Genomic DNA, 26,552 nt, shown 5'->3' with positions numbered 1-26,552 from the left:
CTTATTATTTCCTCTATTTTGATTAATAAGAGCATCATTTTGCTTGCTATTCAAATATTTATCAATTAAGAGAGATAATTTGTTCATTACAAGGAAAGGAGTGCAAAGAGTGATGGTATCACATAAGTTTTTGAATGATGAAGGAAGGTAACCAAGGAGCTTGCAAAAAAATTGGTTAAGGTGGAAAAACTCTCCCCGAATTCTCTCAATGAAGTTGTCATTCTACGGAATAGTTAGGTTGTTTAATTTCTTCTCAAGTTGTGTAAGCTTGGTGGTAGAAATGGGTCAATAGAAAGTATATAAATCTTGCCAAAGTTGACAAGCAACATTGGAAAAGGAAGAGAAATTGAGAGGAGATATTTTGAGACATACTACGAACTGTAAATTGTGAGAATCATCTACATGTACTTGGACGGATGCTTGGTCTGCCATTATATGGCATAGGGTCAAGGCAAGAGGAATCTATGGCTAGAGAAAGATGTCGTGATGTTGTCAGATTTGAAGTGAACTAGGGTGAAGTAGGACTAATCAACTAGGGGGTTTTCCTCCCACCAAGTTATCAAGATGTAAAATAAAAACGCTCCCTTAACTTGTAAAAAAGTATAGTGTAATTGTTACTTGTGTTAATGTTTAAGGGGTGGGGTTTGAGTCCAAGTTCCCCTTTCACGGCAGTGAGTTTCAACCCTCAAAATTTTTGACACACATCCCTAGTTCACCTCTAGTACGCTGGTCTTGAGTTTCACCCTTCCCCTGATTCATCGGTCCTAGTTCACTCCTAGTTATCGTGTGGAAAATTTTCTTGTTATGATGCAATCGAACGTATTTATAGAAATTTGCAAAATTTATGTTTTTTTAATTGGTTCTCTAAAACTCATTTAAAATCAACTAATCTAAATGTTCAACCTGATCTAGGCAAAATTGAGGTAGAATTTTCCCACACATTGCCCCTAGTTGATTAAATGTAACGGTGTAGATCAAACCGGATTGTGACACCTCTTTCTAGCCATAGATCATCTTACCTTGATGGTGCGCCATATAAATGCAACGTTCAGTGCAAGATATCTAAATGTATTGCAAGAGTCTCCTTGGAATCATCAACAATTGCAATCTACATCGAATGCCATATAGAGACAACATTCAGTGCAAGCTATCTAGATGTAACTGCAAAACTCTCTCTAGAATCATCAACAATTGCAATCTCCCTAGAATCGTCAACAATTGCAATCTACATCTAATATAGTTCACCAACTTGATGTACTTGTGAGAGTCTCCCTAGAATCATAATTGCAAGCTACATCTAGTCTAGTGCAAGATATCTAGATGTAATTGTAAGAGTGTCCCTAGAATAATCAACAATTGCAATCTAGATGTAATTATAAGAATTTTCTTAGAATCATCAACAATTGCAATCTACATCTCGTCAGTTCACTAGCCATGCCATTTAAATATGATACAAGCGTGGTTTTGCCTCATCAGTAAGTGACACGGGGTCTTTAAGACCCCTGGGCGGTGGGATCGACGATTGTTGATCCCCGTGGGAATCTCGAGGTCGATGGATGGCGCAAAAAATTGGCAATCGGCTTTGCAACCACGCGAATCGAACCCAAGACTTGCCGCTTGTGGAAGCCAGATGGCTTAATCACCTTGTCCACACGCGTCATGTGACATGGGTGGTAAACATAAAGCCTATAACTAAATCGGACGACCACCTTCCCTTACCCTTGTTTACAAACTTTGTCTTTGTTTACTTTTTGCCAATCGGACTGTGCACGCATCTCGATATTCTTGCCTGGAGTTCCTTACCGTGGATCCCATGGGCGGGGCTTCATTTAAGACCTCGTGTCACTTAATGGTGAGGCTAGTCTTGAATCAATTAACATGAAGAACTGGTGATGGAATTGCGAGCTCGCCTTTTTCAGCGAGCCCTATTGAGTAACGATGCGCTGCTGTGCGCTGCAATATTCCCGAAAACATCAGCCTACCTTGCGCTGTCAAGATGGAAAGGAATGGCCATGTTTCATTCTGCTAGTCGTCATGGCTGGCACCCCTTCATGCTCAAAGGGCAGCAGCTGGCAACTTTGTGCGTGCCTCACAAAAGTTTTTACTGGATTTCCACCGACTCGGACCAGCTAGAAACAAGCTCACTACGCCCACGTAGGAGGAGGCATTTGTGCTATTACTTCACTCAAGGCCTCTGCACCATGGTAAGAGCTCCACCCTGGTTTTGTTCTTTCTATTCCTGCAGAAAGATCATGGACCTACCTGCTTGTTAGATCCGTTTAGGTTAAGGATTCCCAATAACCTGAGCATGGATGTGAATAGCATCTGATTCGAGAAGAAAGCAGTATAACCTCATAGGAAACATCTCAAGTGACAAAAATGGTCTTTTCAATGGGTCTTGAACTCAAGAATCTGCATGCTAGAAAAGGAGAGTCTGTGGTGGTCACAACTACATGCTGATAGGCTTCTACCGTTTTCAACTCGTGATTGTTATTTGCATTTTAGGCATTTGCAACAAGAACAATCAGTAATTTAATGCAAGATGGCTCCTCCGCATTGTATAAGTTTGAAATTTGTATAAAATTATCATTGGCAATTGGCAACATTTGTAATTGATGTGGTAATTCTTGTAATTAAGTGTTTGTATATGCAAGATAAACTATATGTATGCATAAACCCTAGTGGTAACTGTTTGAGAAAATTGTGCTACCGTATGGTAGTCTGTAAGAAAATCCAAGCTACCAAATGGTAACTCCAAACCAAACGAAGTTATAATTGGTAATTTTTTTTGGCTTTGGTTCCTTGGGTGTTGACCAAAATTAGACTATGCTCCTCCACAAGGGAAGAAAATCCGTGAGAGTGCAATTTGGCCAATCAGCATCATAAATTTGTGATGTGCAACCAAGGTCCAATGTCAACATAGGGTCTTCATGGAAGTCTTCATATCATGAATCACCCGGGTTGGCCACCCATCGCACATCATGTAGATTGCATGGGCGGACACTTTTAGCACGTGTGCGGCCAGTCATTTTCTGAGCCTGGCTGGTGGGTGCACACATTTTTAGCCATTTTTGGGCTTTTATGTTTTTTGCATCAGTTACACATTTTTGCCCTACCTCAACCTAAGATTCTATAAATAGAATGCTTAGGGTCTTGTAGTCATACAGATTGTGTATTGAGAGCATCATTTGTAGAGCGCTTGTGTTTTCTCTCTCTCTCTCTCTCTCTCTCTCTCTCTCTCTCTCTCTCTCTCTCTCTCTCTCTCTCTCTCTCTCTCTCTCTCTCCAGCGTTTTCGGCGCGCGTGGCTCACACTCTTTCTGTGGCTCACTCTCACATGCGTGTGCATCTGTTCCCGGTTAAACCTTTGCATCAGGCTCTTCATAGCAGAAACTTGAGAGTCAAAAATAGACCTCCAACCAACCACTCCACACCTATACACAAGCATCTTCATGTAACGCTCCTAAGCTCTGATATCATGTGAGCGCATAGGTGAAGGTAGGTAGCCGCAGTGTCTAGACAAAGTAAAGAAGAGGGATAGAGAAATCTCAAAAAAAAGAGGGATTATGTGTGCAAAGCTCTGCAAACCATAGCTCTTTTAGGGGATATATAGGAGGTGCCCAAGGCCAAGGTAGGGCAACCATGACTTAAAAACATTTTCCTTCATTGCTCATTGAAAACAATAAACCTTTGGAAGGGGAAGAGGACGTTACAAAGTTGAAAGTAATTGACTGAAGGGTTCAATCAAGATGACCAGGGTGCCTAGCAAGAGGCATTCATGGGGAGGCTCAACTTGCAGTTGGCCAACACGCATAAGCAAGGAATGACCAAGGCCCAGTCCCAAAAGATTGATTCCACATAGAGCTTTCAAAGTACGACCATGTTGGGGAACCACCTAACCGAGTAGGAAACCTAGAGAGAGTTAAAAGGATGGGAGGTGGTTAGAAGATGACAATGATGTGTTTCTTTTTTAGCATTGGTTCGTTTTTAATTAATAAATGAGGTTGAAGCTCACAACGCGTTTACCTTATCATGAATCCCGGGACAATCACTAGCTGTACAAAATGGCGAAGCAATGGTGGTGTAACTCTAACACCCCCTCTTAGCATCGGATGCTAAGACAACACAGAGGAGTCGAAGGTGAGAAGCCAAAGTCCGTTTAGGTACAGCCTTTGTGAAGATGTCTGCTGCATTGTCCGCTCTAGGAATATACTCCAAATGAAGATCTCCAGCCAAAACCCGCTCTCGAACATAGTGGTACTACACCTCAATGTGCTTTGTCCGAGCGTGAAAGATAGCAATAGCAATGCAACTCTGATTGTCGCACAAATGACAAGTCGTAGGAGTCAGGCGAAAACACAACTCTCCTAGTAATCTGTAGCCATATGGCCTCACAAGCAGCATAGCAAGCTGCTCTGTACTTTGCCTCTGTAGAAGATAACGCAATGGTGGGTTGCCGCTTACTTCTCCATGAAATGGGTCCCGAGCCGAGTGTGAAAACTACTCATGTAGTAGAGCACCTAGTATCTGGATTGCCTGCCCAATATGAATTGCACCAACCAAGTAAGGTGCAACCCTTGGAGCGACCATAGAACACACCATGGTCCAAGGTGCTGCTCATGTACCGCAAAGTACGCTGGGCACACTGTCAATGTCGCTGACAAGGTCAGGTGTTGAAGGAATTGAGGACAGGAACTGTGTAACAGATGTCTGGTCGGGAATAAGTCAGCCATACGAGGCAACCAACATCATTCCTGTACTGCTCCAAGTCAATCCGCGGGGAACGATCATGAAGCGATACGTTCTCTTCGGGCTCAAGAGGAGTGCCAATCGGTCTGTAGCCTGTTATCTGGAATCTCTCCAGGATAGCATTCACATACTTCCGCTGAGAAAAGAAGATGCCGTCTGGGGTATGAAAAGTCTGGAATCCAAGAAAATAATAAAGAAGCCCAAGATCAGTCATCTCGAAACGCGTCTCCATAGCTTTCATGATCAACTTGATCCTGTTGGTCCAAGAATCTGTAAAAATGAGATCGTCCACATAGACAATCACTATCGCAACCAAAGAGCCATCAAAGACAACATAATAGTTGGAATCTGATGAGGTACGCCGTAACCCCTGCCCAATCCGCCTTGCCTGGCATACAAAACCCAGGAGGTTGCTCCACATAAACTTCTTTATCCAAATCTCCATTCAGAAACGCACGTTTGACATCCATCTGGAAGATAGACCAACCAAAGTTCTCTGCGAGAGCAAACACTGTGCGTATGGTAGTCATGCGAGCGGTGGGAGCAAAGCTCTTGTCAAAGTCCACGCTTGGTCGCTGTGTGAGACCCCTAGCAACAAGTCTTGCCTTGTCTTTGTCGAGGGAACCATTGGCCTTGTACTTTGTCTTGAAAATCCATTTCGTAGAAACCACCTTCCGCTTGTTGGGCCTGTGAACCAAAGTCCAGGTTTTATTCTGCTCGATAGTGTCCATCTTTGTCTGCATGGCACGCTTCCAACAATCACGCTGGAGTGCTTCCTCCACCGAAAAAGGCTCAACTGGTGAAGCTTGAATCTGAGACATGAGTGCAACGTTCACGAACTCTGCGCCATCATAAACTTGCCTATCCTTGAGGCATGCAAAACGTCGAGGCTGTCCATGGTCTGGCAGGTTTGGTAACTTCGTGACGCCAGAGGAAGAAACCATAGAGTAGAGCCAACCAGGAACTAACTTCTCCTTGCGAGGTGGGACTGCCTCCACCTAAGGAGAACCATCATCCACATCAGAATCGGAATCTGACATGGCATGATTGGGTGAAGTAACTGGTTGCGGTGTAGAGGGTACAGGAACAAGAACGGGGATAGGATCCATAGTTACCCAGAACGGGATTTCGGAGCGGGGAATGGGAAACGGCAACGGGCATGAAACGCCATTCCCTGTTACGGATACTCACGTTCCAAACACGGAAAGGGGATTTGGAACGGGAAGTTGGAATGGGAACGGGGAACGGAGACTTGAAAATGGCCATTCCCTGTAACTATGATAGGATCAAGTGTAGGAGGTGGACGAGGAGGTAGAGAAGGTATAGGCTTGGATGTTGCCCCCTCTGCAGGACCCTTGTGTGCTGAAGAGCTCCATGAAAGTCACATCACGGCTAATTGTGGTGGTTTTGGTGTCAGGATCATAAAGTCGATATCCGTCAGACTCTCGTGAATAGCCCAGAAAGACGAGCTTCTTCGCCTTGAAGTCTAACTTTCGTCGCTTTTCCTTTGGCACATGGACAAAGGCAAGACACCCAAAAACTCAAAAGTGTGAGACCGAGGGCTTGCGTCCGTAGTAAGCCTGATAAGGAGTCATGTCCTACAAAGCATGGATAGGAGAACGGTTTTGGGTGTAAATTGCCGTGTTGCACGCCTCTGCCCAGTAAACCTGGGGCAAAGAAGCATGCACAAGCATCGCATGAGCCATCTCCATGATAGTCCAATTCTTCCGCTCAACAACTCCGTTCTGGGAAGGTGTGTAAGGAGTAGTTAGCTGGCGCTAGATGCCCAGACAGCCTTTCGAACAAGTTTCGGTTTGTATGAATTTTTGGTGATGCCTTTTGGCCTTACCAATGCTCCAGTGACTTTCAACCGAATGATGGATAGGATTCTCCGAGAGTATCGATCTTTTGTCGGCACTTTCTTTGATGACATAATAGTCTTCTCCAAGGATGAAACAGAACATAGGAACCATCTGCTACAGGTCTTTCAGGCATTGCGTGATCACAAATTGGTTATCAATGCCAAAAAAGAGTGAATTTTTCTTGCCGGAGATACACTTTTTGGGACACGTTGTCTCAGCAGCAGGAGTACAAATGGACCCGGCCAAGATTGAGACTATACGTGACTGGCGAGATTTGAAGAATGTTCATGAAGTTAGAAGGTTTTTGGGCTTGTGTTCTTACTACCGACGGTTCATTCGAAAGTTTGCAGAGGTAGCTTCCCCTTTGCACATTTTGACTCAGAAAGGAGTCCCTTTCTCGTGGGGATCGACAGAGGTGACTGCCTTTCAGACGCTTAAAGAAAAACCGACTACTGGACCAATGTTGACTTTGTCAAACTTGCAAAAGTCATTTGAAGTATATTGTGATGCTTGTGCTCGTAGTCTGGGAGCGGTCTTAATGCAAGAAGACCATATGATTGCCTATGAAAGCCGATTGTTTTCAAGGCCATAATTGACAACACAGATTTATGAGAAAGAGCTTTTGGCAGTGATGCATGCTCTTACTCAGTGGCGACATTACCTACTCGGAGCCGATTTCACGTTCTTCACTGATCATTAGAGTTTACGCTACTTCTTGTCACAGAAGCAGCTTTCGGAAAAGCAGATGCAGTGGGCCAACATCTTGTCACAGTTTCACTTCGAGATTGTCCATGTTCAGGGACATAAAAACTTGGTGGGAGATGCATTGTCTCGGAAGCCCTTAGTCTTGGCTATTTCCGCGATTCATCGTAGAAGCTTCGAGGACATGGTTGATCAGTAGGCCACAGATCCGGATTTTTCCGATGTATTCACTCGAATACAGAATGGGGAGGTAGTAGCGGGACATTCCATACGGGATTACTACTCGATGAAGAAAACGGCGGTGCGTCACACAACTGTTGATGGAAAACGTTTTGACCGAGTGTCATTGTCCACCTTTTACGGGTCACCGCGGCATCGACACCACCTTGAAAGGTGTGGAGCGTAACTTGTTTTGGTCGAGACTCAAGAAAGATGTGGACGAATTTTTTCGCAGTTGTTTAGTATGCCAGAAGGTCTAGTTTAATAGGCATAAGGCACAGGGATTACTACAGCCTTTACCCATTCCCACCGCCCCTGGGAAAGTATTGCAATGGATTTCATTTTTGATCTCTTGAAGACACAGGGTGGGCATGATGGCATTTGGATTGTCATCGACTGATTTAGCAAGGAAGCTCACTTCATTCCAGTGAAGAAAACAATCAAGCCGGATCATTTAGCGAGACTGTTCATTGCACAGATTTTCCGACTACATGGCATGCCTGAGACAATAGTCTCCAACAGAGATCCCCGATTCACGAGTTTGTTTTGGAGGGCTATTTGGGAGAACATTAACACACGGTTGCAGTTCTCGTCATCATTCCACCGCAGACAGAGGGGCAATCTGAGATTGCAAATTCAGTTGTTCTGGATTTATTGGAGTCTTACATCTCTGACCAGAAGACTCAATGGGAATTTTTTTTGCCTTTGGTGGAATTTGCCTACAATAACACGATTCACTCTTCGACGGGGAAGGCGCCATTTGAAGGTGCTCCGAAGGTTCCACCCTTTCTTAGCACCAAAAATAAGATTTTTGAAGCCGACTAGTACACGAGGGACTTGGACACTGCTTATGTTAAGGTCCGGAGGCTTTAGCGATATCTCAAGAACGACATAAGAAGGCAGCAGATCGACATCGACGAGATTTGAAATTAAAGTAAGACGATTGGGTGCTCTTACGTTTTGAGAAGGCACGCCTAAGAAAGAAAAAGGAAAAGGAGCAGCTTTTTCCAAAGCTTTGCAGGAGGTATTATGGCACTTTCCAGATAAAATAAAAGATAAATGATGTCTCCTTTAGACTCAAGCTGCCCGATACTTGGAAGATTCACAATGCATTCCATGTGAGTCTATTGAAGCCTTTTAAAGGTGATGTGCCAGTTGATGGGGAGCTTGATGAGCAACCTGGAGTGGAGGAAAGCGAGGAGATACTCGTTCCAGAACAGATTTTGGCACACAAGGACAGAAAGATACAAGATAAAGTGATTAGGCGGTTCTTGGTTAAATTCAAGAACTATCTTGCATTGGATGCGAAGTGGATGGAGGAGGACCTAGCAGATACTCCTCAGACTATGGAACTTTACCTTGAAGCATCCGGTTTAGCGTAGTCTACTCTGATAGAACCCCCAATTCAGCGAGGGTGAATCTAGTGCAGCGGGTTTGCACAAGAGGGGACTCCGCTCCTTTGTCAACGGATTACGCCGATTTTGAATAAAGTCATTGATGTCCCCTTTGGGTTTCAGGGATACTAATGGGCTGACCTTGCACAGAGGCCACGTATGCCGCCATAACACCAGGTGGATAGAGGGGAGATTTCCACTAAAGCAATCAAAAGGGTATTTTGCCAACGGGTGAGGTCCCTTACCAGACATACCATACAAGAGAATAAATCAAAACCACCTATCATATTACAGCCTTAAATTTGAGAGCGCCAAGCCAAAAAGGGTTATTTTACCAAATATAGAAAGGATAGAGCCATAGGCAGACAAAGCCCAAACAAGAGCACAAAGTATAGACAACAACATTAAGTATGCAAAAAAGAGCTTTAGCAGGATAACAATCCCAGGGTATTAGTGACACGTTGTCGTACCATGGCACGTGCATAATGTGAAAATAAGAATATCTACCTCACTCTTAATTTTTATGATGTGTGGGACCAAATGCTACAATGTACATAGTGTGATATGTGTGAAAATGGATGCCATGGTTGCAGGCGTGTACATACCTTGCCTGGCAGGCGAGGCCAGGGACGTGGCACCGTCGCATGTTTTAACACATTAAAGTATGCCTAGTTTGCTTTAGGAATGTACAAATGTCAAGTGTTTCGAAGTGGCACGCCCGTTTTGCCTAGAAAGTTTAATGCGGACAATCTCGGCCAAAAATAGCAGATTTCGTGCGCGGGGATAAAAGACATGTCCAAAGTGCTTACCAAGTGGAAAAATGAGGTTCAACATGAAGTTTGAGCCCAATGGGATTTTTCCCAGTCGTTTGGGCTTTTTACGGACAAAAAGGGGCATTTTTGGGCAAAAAAAAAGGCTACAAATGGCCTTATAATGGTGAAAAATAGCCTAAAAATAGCTCAAAATGCCACATCAACGACCGTGCCGTCGTTGCCTAAGTTATGTGGAAAGTTTTAGAGCCAAGAATGAGCTCATTTGGGCACATGAGCAAGGAGATACAACCATTCCTTTACAGGGTGCTAGTGCAATCCCGTGCTGCTTCCACTACATGGTTGAGACTGTGAGGCCTCCAATTAGGGTTTGCCCTCCTCAAATAACTACTTGGACTTCTCCAATGAAGCACTGAAGCTTCCATGAAATGGTCACGACGAGGAATGAAAGCGTCATTTTAGGGTTTTTAACAGGTCGAATGAGCACTGCATCTGTGCAATTGGGAGCGAGGCTACACCTAATCTTCACACACACAAGAGTTTTGAGTTAGTATTGGTTCTTTTTCAAAGTGGAGCTTTCATGGCTGGAGTTTTGTTCTTTTTTAGTGTATGTTTGGCTTCAAATCCTCTACGCCTTGCTTGATTTTTCTACGAATCCTCACAGTCAGAGGCCCAATGCTTTCCTAGTCGCATTGCACACATCTTGACACATTTTTGGTGAACCCGATGCGAAGTAGGCTAGGTCAGGGTTCAAAAGCTTCATTGAGAGTCTCAAATCAAAGCTTTAAAGCTATGGAGCAACAAGAGCAACAGGGGGTTCGGTTTGATCCAGCCACAATGCAAATGTTTCAAGCTTTTGCAGTGTTTATGCAGCAGCAGCAAGCTGCAGAAAGGAGGGAGCTTTCCTCAACCAAAGCGCTTCAATCTGTGGTGAAGAAATTGGACCAATTTAAAGGTAAAGATGTAACAAAGTATCTTTGTGATATGTAAAGGAGATGGAGCTTCATCGAGTTCCCGAAGCAGAGATAGTGCAAAGTTTTAAACTTGTTGTGGTTCCCGAGATCAGAGAGCATGTAAGGGCAATTAGAACTGAGCATGGGGCAACTTGGGAAGCATTCAAATTAGCCTTAAAAGAAGAGTATTTCATGGAAGACTCCGAAAGGTTGACAAAGAGGACTTTTTTAGAGTGGGTAGTTAGGCCAAAAGAGGGTCTTTCGCCTACGGAATTGCTAAGGGAATTTAAACGCCGATATGATCAATTGTCAAGGATTGAAAAGGCTACGCTAAACTCAGAGAAGACAAAGCTCTTTTTGCAGGCTGCAGGTAAAGAGATTCAAGAGAAGTTAGAGCTACTACTTGAGGATGAGGATGCGGAACAGGGTTTGAAGACCGATTGGAATGAGGTCGAAGACGCCATTTCACTGCTAGCTAAGCGACGACGACGAAGAGACGAGATGATAGTCAACTCTACTCAATCCCCAAGTGTTCCTGAGAGTTCCATAAAGCCTGCGATTGTGGTTCCAAAGAGTGACAAGTCCATTCTAGATGATATTGTCAAGGGAATGCAAGAGCTCAAGTTAAAGCTTACAAGGCTAGAAGCAAAGGGGCAACCATCAGGACAATCTACAGGGCAAAGACCTCAAAACGAGGAAGCTTTGTAAATAGATGCATATGGTGTGATAGTACTGAACATAGGAGGGATTGTGAAAGTTTTAAATACGCTTTGACAAAGGAGCTTGTTTTCTTTAAAGATTGAAAAAATTCACTTAAGTGAAACATGTAAGCTCTTGGGGACGAACTTAGGAAAAGGTGGGATGGAGAAGCTAGTTGAGGACATGGCTACTAGCCATGCCATCTCAATGGTTGAGGCAGCTGCCTATGGGTTGAAGGTGGACCCTATAAAGCAAAGTGTCACGTGACACATCCAACCCTATGTGTCCGTGGACAAGCTACACCATAACAAGGTTTTCGTCAGTCCAGTCAGTCTAGATTAGAAGTGATCTGGCACTTTTTGCGAGTCTATTTGTAGACCGTGCATGCCCAGTCACTTAGTGTAGATGCATATCCTCTGGTTGCACACAACATGATCATCAGTATTCCCATCAAAATCCATCAGATTCCATCAAGGGAATTTTCCAGTGCATTTAGCCTATTTTACCTATTTTTGGCATTTTTCACTTATTAATTTAAGTGACTTTCCAACAAAAGTAGGTAGGACAATTTTGCTAAGAAAATATATAAGCAAACCAAAGCTAGCACTAAATGGCAGTAGAGGCAACAGGAGCCAAGCTCAGCAGGCAACTTCTCCACAAGACCTTGGTGGTTTTCCCTCCAAGCAAAGACCCCATTGCATAGCGTTTCCTCCAACAAGAGTCTATCGCCATTCACAAGCATTGCCTGGCGTTTTTGGCATCAGCAGGTCCTCGCCGCAGTCAAACCATCAGATAGCGTTTTTGCAAAGCATCCTGAGCCTGGCGTTTTTGCATCAAATTTGCATCGCAACAGAACCCAACACCTAGCGTTTTTGGAAAGACCAGCATACCTAGCGTTTTTGGAACACAACAGCCTAGCGTTTTTGGTTTCATCTTAGTCTTGCAGATCCAGCATATGCAGTGATTTGTAGCCTTAAAAGTCCATCAAGATCAGCCCTAAAAGGAGTAGCAGATTCAGCCCGGATAGACCATTGATTTTCAGCCTAAAGTCACCTCAGTTTTCAGCCCTACACCTGCAGTTTTTTAGCGACAAAGACCCACAGAAAACAGCCTCAAAATCAGCGTTTTTGGCTCAGTTGCAGATTTCAGCCCATAACGTTTTTGGACAGCAGTAGGAAGATTGCAGATTTCAGCCATTAGGTCGACTTCGTCATCCCCGTCGTCATCGTCGACACAGCCTAGACTTGCATCAGTCCCATGTATACCATTTGTACCGGATTGTGCAATCATAAGTAGACCACTCTCGCCGACGAGAGTGGGGCCTTCGGAGGAGGGTTTTACAATGTCTCTGGTGTCGTATCTCTCTTCTCTCTCTATCTCTCAGTCTCATACACTTGCACTCACAGTGTCCATTCACTTTGTTTGTGATCATAGCACTCTCTCATTAAGAACGGAAGGCTCTACCTTCCATTAGAACAAAAGGAACCTTGAGCACAGTTCGGAGCACTCATCTTGACCAAAGCGCAAACATTCATCCGCTGCACCTTACATTGGTATCAGAGCTTTGGCAGTGTTCTGTATCACTCAAGGAAAGAACCACAAGAATCACAAGAATTTTTTTTGCTTGTTGCGGTCGCACGAACCTAAGTTCGCTTGGGCGTGTCGATTCCTAATCGTGTTTTTTGAAGAGTGACAGGAATCCCAAGAAAGAAGGGCTTGTCCAGCCTCCCCTTGTGTCTCTTTTTACTCATTGAGAGCGGACCGAGCACCTAGCGGTCGGCCAATCGATGTGAGGTGGGAAAAAGCAACCTTGGTGTGAGCGCAAGGCCGCCAAGGGATGCGTCCGCGGAAAGGAGTAGAACTCGGGTGAAGAGAAGATCCTTCTCAAACACGGTTTGCAAGCGAAAGAAAACCTCAAGAACCTCAAGAACCTCAAGACCCTCAAGAACCCAAGAACCCAAGACCCTCAAGAACCCAAGTTCCTCGTGAACTTAAGAACCAAAGATCATAGTGCATGGTCGTCACTCGAAGCGGAATGGATACTTCGCATACAGGTGATGAGCATGAGAGAGGCGACGAAGAGTTCTCCCCACCAAGAGATTTTTCCGACCCTCCCCCTTCGCCATCTACGCCACGAGTTGTACCAACTTCTATGGAGGCTATGGTCAAGTCGATGTTGGACATGATGGCACAACAACAAGAAACGAATCGAGTTGCGTTGACACAACTAGCAAGCAGAGTAGAACAACAGGAAGCTAAGGACCGCGAGCGCGACGAAAGAAACGAAAGAATTGCCGCACAACAAGAAGCAAAGCGCATTGCTTTAGAACGCGAGCGCGACGAACGAAAAGAAAGAAAAGAACAAAGAAAGGAGGAAGCGGCAACACGAAAGCCTTAGAGGCCGAGCGTGCTGCTCAAAGAGTGGCCTTGGAGATCGAGCGTGAGGCTCAAAGAGAACTACGTACTCAAGAGTTGATTCGACAAGTACTTGCCTCGAAATCCGAACCAGCCAAAGATCGTGGGAGTTTCTCAAGTGGCGCAAGCCACGATGCGGATTCGAACCATCCAGTCACACAGAAGTTGACTTTCAGTAAGTATGATGGTAAGATGGATGCTATGGTTATTCATTCTTGGTTGCATTAATTTAATGCTTATTTTGCGACAACTAAGAAGACAGGGAATAGCAAGGTATTGACGGTAGCTATGTACCTTGCCGGTGATGCCATTAATTGGTACCACGCATGGCAAGAGACATAGTTAGCCGCACACCTAGAGGAAGCCGACGAACTCACGTCCCTTTCCTTCAATTGGGGTGATTTTCAAGACAAGCTCAAGGCGCGGTTTATGCCACCTCAGTACCTCGCACGATTGAAGGACAATTGGCGCTCTCTCAAACAAAATGGTATGCCGGTTATGTCTTTTTCTAATCGCGTTTTGCAGCTAGGTACCTAATTATGCAAGTCGGATGATGAACGCAAAGAGGCATTCCTTTATAGATTGGACGAGTATATCAAGTACAATGTCCAGGTGCTCGATCCAATCGATTTCAACAAGGCGGTAGCGATTGCTTTCGCACAGGAGATGAAGCACAACAAGGGAAAGCCTAAGGAGAACAAGACGTCCACAAGTACTTCGCAGACTTCTCAGAACCCTCAGAACGGTAGCAATGGTAAGAATGGTAACTCTTCTAACCAATCTTCCAACAGTCTCTTAGAAAAGAATTCTCCCAATGAATCTAAGGGTAAGGCTAACACAATTGCTAAACCTAAGCTTACTCCAGATGAAAAGGTAGCACAAGGAACAATTGTAGGAGGATACATCACGTCGGAAGAGGCAAAGCACTTATTCTAAGGAAGGTCGTTGTTTTCATTGTCACATTAAGGGTCACATAAAAATAACATGTCCTAAGCTTGAATCGAACGAATCTAAAGAATCCACAGAACCCACTCTCTGTCAATGCAATTATTGATAACACGAGTGTGCCCCAAGTTTCTCATGACTCTCCCATTGATGATTCTCTCATTAAATGTTATGGGCACATGACGGGACTACGTTTTGTCATATTGTTTGACCCAGGTAGTATGCATCATGTGATCAGTCCCTCTCTTGTTGAGAGAGCCCGCCTAGAAGTTAGTCAGAGATCTCCTATCAAGGTCTTTGGCTTTGTTCCCGGTATGGACGCTCTCATCACGGAGGAGTGCCTTGACGTGTTGTTTGCAATTCAAAAAGTTGTCTTCACTAGAAAATTTGTTGTCTTTTCTCTCAGGATGTAATATGATTTTGGGCATTCGATGGTTTCGTAATGCTAACTCTCTCATTGATTGGGAGGTAATACTTTCACTCTCAATGCCAAAAGTGATTCTCCCATTGTCATTCATGGAGAGGACATTGTTCATTCTCCATCTCTCATTGCTAATATGCAGGACAAGATTGAACGGATTCATGAGAAGGAGACTCTCTCAGTCTCTTTTTCTCCAAAGCATGACACACAGGATTTGCACGATTGTGAGCAGCATGATGATTTGATTGACAATGATCATTATGATGATTTGGATGATAAAGACAAGCATGATGATTTGCATGATCAAGATGTGATTTCTTACGAGCATGATGATTTGCATGATCAAGATATGATTTCTCACAAGCATGATGAGTTGCATGAAGAAGATGTGATTGTTCACAAGGATGCTGTATTAGTTGGTGCTTTTTCTAGCGAAGCTAACCTCGTTGCAGATTCGATCAATCATGAAGGATCGATCTTGGCTCTCGAGCTTAGGTCCAAAGAACCCTCATAGGAAGTATTATGTGTTCGCATGATTAGTACGCACGCATTGTTCGAGTGTTTCATTCGTGATCGTTTCCTGTATTTTAGTCAACATCTTTATGTGATCCCTTTTCCTAGGCATGACATATTGTATGTTGAGCACGTTTCTCTCATGGATGAGTACGAATGTATGCGGATTTCTCATGAAAAGCTGAAAAGTATGTATGTAAGGAAGTCACATTCCATGTCTCTTCCTTGGCATGACACATTCGTAGAACGAGCACATGAAAGTATGAGCACCAAGTATGGGCATTTCCGTGGTGAATTGCCACAGTTGATTGCTCTAGATCATAAGAGAAAGATTCGATCTCATTGTTCGCGTGTATGTGGTGAATGGTTTGGCATTCCGTCTATTGGTTCATTTACATTAGATGCACAGTCTTTAGAGAAGCCAAGATTTTTTCCACTCACTTTACATGGAATGGGTATGTTCATGGTTTTGTGTTGAAAATTGTTTCAAGAATTTGCCATGGAGATTCTTGAAGAAGACAGAAGCAAGACTCTAGACGAAGTTGAAGCATCGAAGGAGCCACATGTGACTGGAGACTTTGTGTCGCTTTCGGCGCGGCCCAAAGAAGCAAGTGTTGCAGACCTTTATGAAGTTCAAGTACCGCACGACCCACACATCAGAGTGGGCCGGCGAAGAGTCCCTTCTAGGATTCCGCATGCTATTGGCGATCTCCCTCGACGCTATACAGTTCAGTACCAGTACCTCACTTTGAAAAGGAGGGGATGTCACGTGACACATCCAACCTTGTGTCTGTGGACAAGCTACAACATGATCAAGCATGATCAGGGTTCCGTCAAGTCCAGTCAGTCTAGATTAGAAGTGATTGGCACTTTTGTGAGTCTATTCGTAGACCGTGCATACCCAGTCACTTAGTGTAGATGCATATCCTCTGGTTGCACACAGCATGATCATCAGTATTCCCATCAGAATCCATTAGAATCAGTTAGGGGATTTTTCCAGTGCATTTAGCCTATTTTCCCTATTTTTGACATTTTTCACTTATTAATTTAAGCGACTTTCCAACAAAAGTAGGTAAGGCAATTTGGGTAAGAAAATATATAAGGAAACCAAAGTTAGCACTAAATGGCAGAAGAGGCAACAGGAGCCAAGCTCAGCTTGCAACTTCTCAACAGAACCTTGGCGGTTTCTCCCTCCAAGCAAGAACCCCCATGCTAGTGTTTTATGCATCAGCCATCCTCTAGCGTTTTCAAGATCTACCCATCGCCAACAAGTGCAGACACTAGCGCTTGCATCAGCATCGTCTTTCATCACCGGAAGTCACAGATAAGCTAGCGTTTTTGGAAAGATCAGCATTCCTAGCGTTTTTCGAACACAGCATCCCTAGCGTTTTTGGTTTCAGCCTCAGCCTTGTAGATCCGGCACATGCAGTGATTTGCAGCCCTAAAGACCAACAAGAACCATCCCTAAAAAGGTAGCAGATTCAGCCTCAGAAAGACCTCAGTTTTCAGCCTTGAAGATCATCAGATTTCAGCCCATAGCGTTTTTGGACAGCAGTAGAAAGATTGCAGATTTCAGCCCTTAGGTAGACTTCGTCATCACCGTCGTCATCGTCGACATAGCCTAGACTTGCATCAGTCACATGCATACCATTTGTACCAGATTGTGCAATCATAAGTAGACCACTCTCACCGACGAGAGTGGGGCCTTCGGAGGAGGGTTTTACAACGTCTCTGGTGTCGTACCTCTCTTCTCTCTCTATCTCTCAGTCTCATACACTTGCACGCACAGTGTCCATTCACTTTGATTGTGGCCATAGCATTCTCTCATTAAGAACGGAAGGCTCTACCTTCCATAAGAACAAAGAACCTTGAGCACAGTTCGAAGCACTCATCTTGAGCAAAGCGCAAACATTCATTCAGTTGCACCTAACACGTGACACATCCAACCCTATGTGTCCGTGGACAAGCTACACCATAACAGGGTTTTTGTCAGGCCAGTCAGTTTAGATTAGAAGTGATCTGGCACTTTTTGTGAGTCTATTCGTAGACCGTGCATGCCCAATCACTTAGTGTAGATGCATATCCTCTGGTTGCACACAACATGATCATCAGTATTCCCATCAAAATCCATCAGGGGAATTTTCTAGTGCGTTTAGCCTATTTTACCTATTTTTGGCATTTTTCACATATCAATTTAAGTGATTTTCCAACAAAAGTAGGTAGGGCAATTTTGCTAGAAAATATATAAGCAAACGAAAGCTAGCACTAAATGGTAGAAGAGGCAACATGAGCCAAGCTCAGCAGGCAACTTCTCCACAGGACCTTGGTGGTTTTCCCTCCAAGCAAAGACCCCATTGCATAGCGTTTCCTCCAACAAGAGTCCATCGCCATCCACAAGCATTGCCTGGCATTTTTTGCATCGGCAGGTCCTCGCTGCAGTCAAACTATCAGATGGCGTTTTTGCAAAGCATCCTGAGCCTGGCGTTTTTGCATTAAATCTGCATCGCCAACAGAACCCAACACCTAGCGTTTTTGGAAAGACCAGCATACCTAGCGTTTTTGGAACACAACAGCCTAGCGTTTTTGGTTTCATCTTCAGCTTTGCAGATCCAGCATATGCAATGATTTGCAGCCCTAAAAGTCCATCAAGATCAGCCCTAAAAGGAGTAGTAGATTCAACCCGGATAGACCATTGATTTGCAGCCTAAAGACACCTCAGTTTTCAGCTCTAAAACTGCAGATTTTCAGCGACAAAGACCCACAGAAAACAGCCCCAAAATCAGCGTTTTTGGCTCAGTCGCAGATTTCAACCCATAGCGTTTTTGGACAGCAATAGGAAGATTGCAGATTTCAGCCATTAGGTCGACTTCGTCATCCCCGTCGTCGTCATCGACATAGCCTAGACTTGCATCCGTCCCATGCATACCATTTGTACCAGATTGTGCAATCATAAGTAGACCACTCTCGCCGACGAGAGTGGGGCCTTCGGAGGAGGGTTTTACAACGTCTCTGGTGTCGTATCTCTCTTCTCTCTCTATCTCTCAGTCTCATACACTTGCATGCACAGTGTCCATTCACTTTGTTTGTGATCATAGCACTCTCTCATTAAAAACGGAAGGCTTTACCTTCCATAAGAACAAAAGGAACCTTGACCACAGTTTGGAGCACTCATCTTGAGCAAAGCGCAAACATTCATTCCGCTGCATCTTACACAAAGAGGAGTCAAGGTTGGAGAAGAAGCATCTAATGGTATTAGAGAGCTATGGCTATGTGCTATAGAATCTGCTATGAAAGGTAAAATGACTACAGAGGGTTTTACATGAAGCTGGAGACTGCATTCGACTAGAAACGGGTTGGAACGACCTTGTAGATTCTCTGTCAGTGCATGCGTACATTGCAAAATGTCAAGCGAATGAGGCCATTGTTAAAGAGAAACGTAGGCGCGAGAATGGGGATGAAGGGCCTTCAAAGCAGGCCACAAGGGGTGGAGGTAGAAATGGCACAATGCCCCCTAGATCTCCTTCCCTGCAACCGATGCCTGTCCTCAAAGTGCCTATGCAGGAAGCCTCTAAAGAAAAGAAGAAAGAAGCAACAAAAGCTAAAGCAAAGGGTCCGGCCTACAAACTTCAATCCGATATAGAGGCAGCAACGGATCTCAAAAAGGTTTTGGAAGAGAGGATTCTAAACAGTAAGGTGGGATTTACCTTGGGAGAGGTCCTTAGTATAGCAAAACGGGAATTCCATGAAGAAATAATTGATATCGTAAAGAGGAAGCGGCAGTCTCTTATTGAATCTATTCATGTACAGGGTGAAGAAGAGACTTTAAATGCACAGGGTGTACAGGTCTATGGTGAGCAAGGTGAAGAAACTGTTGTTGGATGCTACAAGTCTAGGGGAGGAGTAAAACATGTTCACTTCTTGGATGATGAAGATGAAGTGGAAACCACTCACAAGAGCTACTACTTGAAGAGTCACTGGGCAAGAGCAACTACGTGACCCTGGTAAAAGTGGGAGACTTAGAAGAGCCATACATTGCATTGTTAGATCATGGATCAGAAATTAACCTCATGTCAAAGAGTCTCTGTCAAAAAGGAAAATGGGCAATTGATATAAATCATGGATGGATGATTCGTGCAGCAAACAACTCATCACGGGAGCTGTACGAAGCTTGTCCAAATGTAAAGGTGACTATAGGGGATGTGAAAGATGACGAAAATTTCTTTGTGCAGGAGATGTCTACATACCTTCTTATCCTTGGCAGCTATACATCACTGCTACTCGCATGGAAACCAAGGTAATGGACGATGGGTCAGCTATAAGGAGTAGGGATGGGAAGTGTGCAGTACAGTTCCTTACTGTTTGTGTGGACCATGAAAGGAACCGTGAAAGTCTTAGAGAGCAACCCATGCCAAAGACAAACAAAGAATTCAAGGACTACAGGGATATGAGGGGTTTTGGCCATGTACCATTGTAGAGCGGGATTGCAGTGGTACAAGATGAGAAAAGTTCTCGCATGATGTTTATGCAAAGGAGACATTTTCTATAGGTTTTGTAGGACTAACAGACTATGGATCTATTGCTTTTACAAAATGTGAGGACTTAAAGCGGGGTGAACGACAACATGTAAATAGTGTACAAAGAGGTTTGAAGATAAATGGTTTGCTAGAAGATGATGAATGCATTGTAGGTCTGTTTGATGATTGTTCATTTGTGGATACTATGCAAGACTTGGGAGTCTTTAGTGGATTGCAATTTGCGTATGGGAAGTGAGGTCGTGAAAGTATGCTCAACAGAAATGTACAAGGTCATCGAGGATTTCAAAAATGCTCAAGGTGTTGATGTACGAGTGGAGATTGTGGCAAAGAAAGTGAAACCAGTGGCATTACCTCTATCAAAAGATTACACAAATAAGATGGAGGAAGCTGCTTTGCAACCTAGCCTTCGTGACCCAAGCAAGATTGGACACAAGTTCACACAGGTTTCTTTGGAGGAGTTAAAGGTTGGTTGCGAGGACAGTTTGACAAAAGCTGAAAAGATATGCTTTGAAGACATGCTTACCAAACACGGAAAAGCTTTTGCATTTGAGCCCTATGAGATAGGGTGTGTTGATCCATCCATTGTTGCTCCTATGGTGATCTTCACTATCCCTCATGTACCTTGGAACCCGTTCCAAAGGCTCAGTTGCTTAATGAAAAGATAAAGATGGATATCTTGGAGCCTTCTTGTGCTCCATATTCAAACATGTGGTTCACAGCTCCAAAGAAAAATGGTTCTTTACGCTTTATTCAGGATATGCAACCTGGTCCTTTGGCACAGCAGTTGTGGCTTCGTGTTCTTCAGTTGATGCCAGCCCTTTCCACAGCTCGGCAGTACACTTCGAGGGTAGTTGCTTGGTCCACTCTCACGGGCCCGGCACTTCAGTTTGAGCTATCTTCCACCAGCAGGATGATAATGATGCAGGGGGGTCGACCTACACTTCAGCCTGCCACAGAGCGTACTCCATAGGAGTGGTGCAGGGGGGGAGAGGAGTGCTGGGAGCTCATTAGTGGCCTGACACTCTGGTTCATCTGGTGGGCCCGTTGCTTCTGCATCTTCGAGGCTTGCCCTGTACCACCAGCCGAGACTGTTCGGGATCTTTGGCTAGAGCTGATCCATAGAGGACAGCTTGAGAGACTCCAGGGGAGCTCCGACCGCATGCGGGAGCGCAGAGAGGCTTTTCTTCGACTCTGGCGTCCTGGGACTTTTTTCACCATAGTCCAGGGTGTACTCAGATGGCACTACCGTCCACTTGTGTGGCTTTCCCTCCTCCCATCTCTTGATTTAGCCTCATTGTACATATGCTGTTTTTTTCATTGGGAGAGTCTTCCCATCATGATTGTTGTAGCCCTCTCTTGTAGAGGTGGTTGTAGCCCTATGGGCATTTTCATTAACTAATAGAAGAATCTTTTTCTCGAAAAAAATAATAATAAAAGTACTATTAATATGAGGCGCTTCATATGTTGCTAAACTACCTAGGCTAGCCGCCATATACTAATGCTACACTCCTATAATGTGAACACTCCCTAGTGCCTACGTTGAGCAGACACTGACAGATGCTCCTGTCAATCAGAGGGTATGCACCTAACTAAAGTGCCTGGACATGCACGGCTTGCGAACAGGCTGACAAAAGTGCCATAACACTTTCTAGGCTGTCCTAAAACCTAGAAGTAGGAGTACAGCTTGTCCACGTGCAAGTAGGGTTAAATGTGCACGTGACATCGTGTTCCCAAGTTTTGCAGATTGTGGTTTCTTTGTGTCTGTCGTCGTCAGATCACTCGCCAGAAGTGATTACATATGAAGTACCTTGGCCACCATATATAGCCCCTTGGAGAGGCTTGAACTCTATCTGGTAGTAGCCTCGGCCAAGAATTTGCATATCGATCAGCTTTCCAACTCAGCTGAGAGGTGGGCATGCACTTCTCGGACTTCCACATGACGGGGGTGGTTTTCGAAAATTTTGTAAATGACGGAGGTTGTCTCTAGTGGATCGAGCTCCACCCCAAGGCTTGCTTTTTGTTCCGGCAATAGAGAATGTCACATGGAATCCTCCGTGGGGGCAGACAAGGGGGCTGCATCAGGTTCCCTCTGTGGCAGAGCTGATGACAAAAGACAGTTGGGAATACACTAGAAAGTCCTGATTGTCACTTACTCTCACGAAAAGAGCATTTTGTGTTTGAAGATTGATGCAATGATGCAGCGGCCTATGAGAGAATTCATGTTATTGTAGCCCACTGAGGAGATCAGGCTTTGGCAGATAGGCCACCAGCTGGCTCTATTGGCTCACTTATTTGTTCACATTTAACGTTTGTTACCTTAGGATTTGTATTTTCCATACCAGACATTTGGACCATATGATGATGATGTGATTTTCTGGTCTTATAGGTCTTTAAGACCTTTTGCAGACATATATAAACGTTTCATTTCATTTTTATTTTATTTCTGCATGCTTGCTCTTATTCCCGGTTCAACTCTGATTGGTGAGCCAAAAGAAAAATAAACTAGTGAAAATCCTAAAATATGATGAAGCTTCACACATGATGAAAAATTTTCCAGGTTTCTTCAGCAAATAGAGAAAGCACATGACAATAGGTAGCCTCGTAACTACTGGGGTATTTTTCTGAATATGTACTAAGGCTGGATTTGGAGTTTATTTAATGACAGCAAGAAAGCTGTTTCTTTCATATTTCTGTGCAATGCTATGTGAGTTTCTTTCTCTTGGCTCATTTTCTCATTCTGGGCATAGGTTTTTCTGACTAATGAAGGGCACTCATTTGTACTTAAGCTCCCACTAAGACAACTCTGTTTACTCTGTATGCTTCTAAATGTTTATACTGAAAAAATATTACCTGTCTCAATGCAGGAAAATGATCCACTGCACCTAGAAAAATTTACTCATGACTATCCTGATCTGAAACTGAGTCCTCTTCAGTTGAACAATCTCCAACAACAACCTTTCGAGTTCTACCTGGTTTTAGATTTGGAAGGAATGGTAGAGATATTGGAGTTCCCAGTGGTTATGATCGATGCAAAAACTCTTGAAGCTGTTGACAGATTTCATAGGTGGGTAGCAGCTTTAAGATATTGCATTTGATCTGGGTTATGCATAGGTTTGCTGATTAAGCTGGCTATTTTTGTTTGGATTCAATGTTTTGAAGGTTTGTAAGGCCAGTCAAAATGTCAGAGAAAAGGATCGATGAATATATAGAAGGAAAATATGGGCGATGGGGATTAGACAGGTAACAAATATCTCAATCTGCACCTGCAAAGTATGGTTGATAAAGGGAATGATTTGTTTCTCAGGCAATGCCCAGTGGTAGTGTTCTTAGTTACAAACTTTCTTGCACTCTGTGTTAACTTATATATGATGTTATAGACCTTCGTATGCTTGGTACTTGGAGTAGGGTGACCTTTAAAAGGACACTCTTCTAGCATGATTCTCAGTGGTGTTAGATTTGGCACTCAAACCATGTACCCTTGAATGCATGGGAAGAACATATGCAAGTTATCCCCATCACTTTCTGACGTTCCGAGGCATGTGACGTTAATGTATCCTACATGATGTATATGCATTTATTTCTCCCCAGTATCAGCTAGTTTTGGTCAAGAGCAGGGGAGCATTCTGGTCATAGTTTGTTTGCTAAAATCTTGTTAATTTCATTATAGAGTAGCATTGTCATGTTTTCTCGACATCATTCCACAGAGTGTGGCATGATACCGCTATTCCATTTACGAAGGTGCTCAAGGAATTTGAGCGATGGTTGCAGAGTCATGGTTTATGGAATGCTAGGCAAGGAGGCAAATTGAAAAGAGCAGCATTTGTCACCTGGTCAGTATTTTGTTTCAAAAAACTCTCTTAAGATATGCCTAGCTGGAGCTATCTCTCACAGAAAGTGTTGTCTTGTGGTTTTTTTGGCAATAGTGGAAACTGGGATATCAAGACCAAGATACCACAGCAGTGTGTCACATCCTCCTCCTATCTGCCTTCTTATTTTTTGGAGTGGGTCAATTTGAAGGACATCTATTTGAATTTCTATAAAAGAAGGGTATGCCCTCTTTCTTGTTTGTGTGTAATATGTATTTCCTAAGTTCTATTACTGTTAATGGAATCTTTTACATTGCTTTTTGTCTTCCGGATTGGGTTAAACCAGGCTGGAGGGATGCTGGCCATGTTGAAAGGCCTGCAGATGCCAATGGTAGGGACACATCATGTTGGGTTAGATGATGCACATAACATTGCCCGGGTGCTCCAACGCATCATGATTGATGGTGGTATTGTGAAAGTGACTGCCAAAAAGAGTATGGACAATCCTTCAGAAGTAAAATTTAGGTTTAAAAATCGCGTTTGATGAGGGCAAGGTTTCTGTTGTGTCCCTTTAAAGAAGGTGGTATTGAATATGGATTGTAGAGAGAGTTTCATGAAAATGGCGGTGTACGCTTCAATCACACTATGATTGATGACACCTTGAGCCATTGAAGCACATGCTGTATTTGTATTGTACAAAGCTTCTCTTCCCCCTTTTAGTCTCTTTTTTGGTCACAAAGAGGTGAAAAGATGTCATTGACATTGATTAGTTTTTGGATCTCACCCTCTTTGTAATAGGTGAGGTCTAGCATTGCTCTACTGGACTTCAACACAATTGGCCACATGAATTTCACATTTCCACTATGGGGGTTCTGGTGTATCTAAGCTGAGGGAGACATGTTGAAATTGTGCTTCCTTGTGTTGAATTGTGGAAGGAAGAATTCTTGTTATTGGACGCATTTGGTTGCCATGTGTCGTAAACCTGTGTCTAAAAGGTTTTCCACTTTATGTAATTTGTAATTTGTGCCATGGTTTCTCGAGGAGTTCAGTACACGGGTATTTCGTGGTGTTGGAAGTTAAAAGGTTCAATTCTCTTAGCAGCATGGCTATAGAGCTATCTCGCTTGTGTGTTTCCACGGTGCAACATAGCAACCAAATAATTACACTCTGAGGGTATAATAAAACTTGTATTTGTATTCAATCGAGCATTTAAAGAACATTACAAAGTAATTATTTCCGAAGTTCAAAATGGATTTGGTAGTCAATGAAGCTAAATAACCATGAACATAAATGATGTGGGTTTAGGGCTGCATACTGCTTGGATGTAACAAAAGAGGTTGCTTAAGAACAAAGATGCCTTGGATGTATACCGTTGGTTATTGAAAATAGTTTAAACCTTGTGCTCCGATGAAACATGTAGAGTGAGTTGTTGTGTAAGGCGTTTAGAAATGCAATCATGACTACTGCTACCATCATCTAGCAAAATTATGATATCCTTGCTTTGCAATGGTGCCTTCACTTTAAGCAAGGTATGAAGAGAGGTTCTTGGAAAATTGCTTTCAATACCATTGTAATCATCACCATGCCCCTCACAATAATCAGATCTAGTTTCGATGCCCTTTGAAAGATCTTATTAAAATATGTTCTCTATGTCTCGTTTCTTAAGTTTGCATCCAATTCCAGTTTCAAAAGCATGTTTGCCAAAGCTCATAGAGTTACTCAATGAGAAGAGTAACATGTTTATTTTAAAGCCTTCTTGTGTACTACTCGAATGAGTGGTTCATTGTACCCAAGAAGAGTGGAGCTTTCGTTTCCTACAAGCCATGTAGTTGGGAAAAAAGGTTACTATCAAGAGGTAGGTACAGGATCTATTGTTGATGAATTTATAGAGGCGTTTGTAGGAAGGGTACTTTATGGGAGATCTCTATTCGGGTATGATCAACTTCAAGTAGCTATTTGAAAGCAAAGACTTGACAACCTTGAACCATGAAAATGCCCTTGGGATTGATAAGGATGTATACCTTACTTCAAAGAGCAACTAATGCATTGAACATATTATGGATGGGATGAACTAGGTTCCACGTGACTTCATACGTCAAATGACACTTCTGTTTCTTGATGACATAAGACAAAGATGAAGCTATGGATTTGAAGGGGTGGCCTCAAGTTGTTGCATACCATATTGAAGAAAGTGAGAAGATTATCAAGATTGAAAGAAGTCAATCTGACTCTATGAAGACAAACATCCATATTTAGAGTTAAAGAAGTGCTCATTGTGCGACATGTGTAATGTTTATGGTAAAAGGCTTTGTTCAACAAAGGTGGATGCAGTTGGAAACATAAAAGAAACACGTACAATGATAATTGAAGTTTGTAGATTTTTGGGGTCCATGTGCCTACAATCTTATTTAGATACCACATTATGAACATATAGTAGATTCCCTTTATTCATTGTTGAGAAAGAATCAAAACTTTCCATGGAAAGAACTGCATATAAAATCCATGAGTTAAAAAAAAGTAGGCACTTTCATCATCAACCTTGAGGAAGGTAGACTATGCATGTAAAAGACT

At 43.4% G+C, this 26,552-nt stretch overlaps 1 protein-coding gene across 1 annotated transcript; it reads left to right on the top strand.

The window, feature by feature from the left end:
• The first annotated feature begins 1,777 nt into the window (after window positions 1-1,777).
• LOC147432458 (putative exonuclease domain-containing protein At3g15140) lies at window positions 1,778-24,962 on the top strand. Its single transcript, XM_086492405.1, has 6 exons — window positions 1,778-2,204; window positions 23,040-23,239; window positions 23,335-23,415; window positions 23,880-24,005; window positions 24,099-24,222; window positions 24,328-24,962. Exons 1-6 carry the CDS (start codon window positions 1,893-1,895, stop codon window positions 24,523-24,525), a joined length of 1,041 nt encoding a protein of 346 aa, XP_086348531.1. The 5' UTR covers window positions 1,778-1,892; the 3' UTR covers window positions 24,526-24,962.
• The last annotated feature ends 1,590 nt before the right edge of the window (window positions 24,963-26,552 follow it).

Source organism: Adiantum capillus-veneris, chromosome 20 (genome assembly GCF_014529385.1).
Source record: "Adiantum capillus-veneris isolate H3 chromosome 20, ASM1452938v2, whole genome shotgun sequence".
NCBI lineage: Eukaryota > Viridiplantae > Streptophyta > Polypodiopsida > Polypodiales > Pteridaceae > Adiantum > Adiantum capillus-veneris.
The sequence above is the reverse complement of the archived record's forward strand: the minus strand, read 5'-3'. Positions and strand labels throughout refer to the sequence as shown.

Coding starts and splice junctions, on each gene's coding strand:
- LOC147432458 (XM_086492405.1), top strand. CDS start 1,893: ATGGAATTGCGAGCTCGCCTTTTTCAGCGAGCCCTATTGAGTAACGAT. Junction 24,006..24,098: donor AGAGCAGCATTTGTCACCTG/GTCAGTATTTTG, acceptor TTTTGGCAATAG/TGGAAACTGGGATATCAAGA. Junction 24,223..24,327: donor TGAATTTCTATAAAAGAAGG/GTATGCCCTCTT, acceptor GGGTTAAACCAG/GCTGGAGGGATGCTGGCCAT.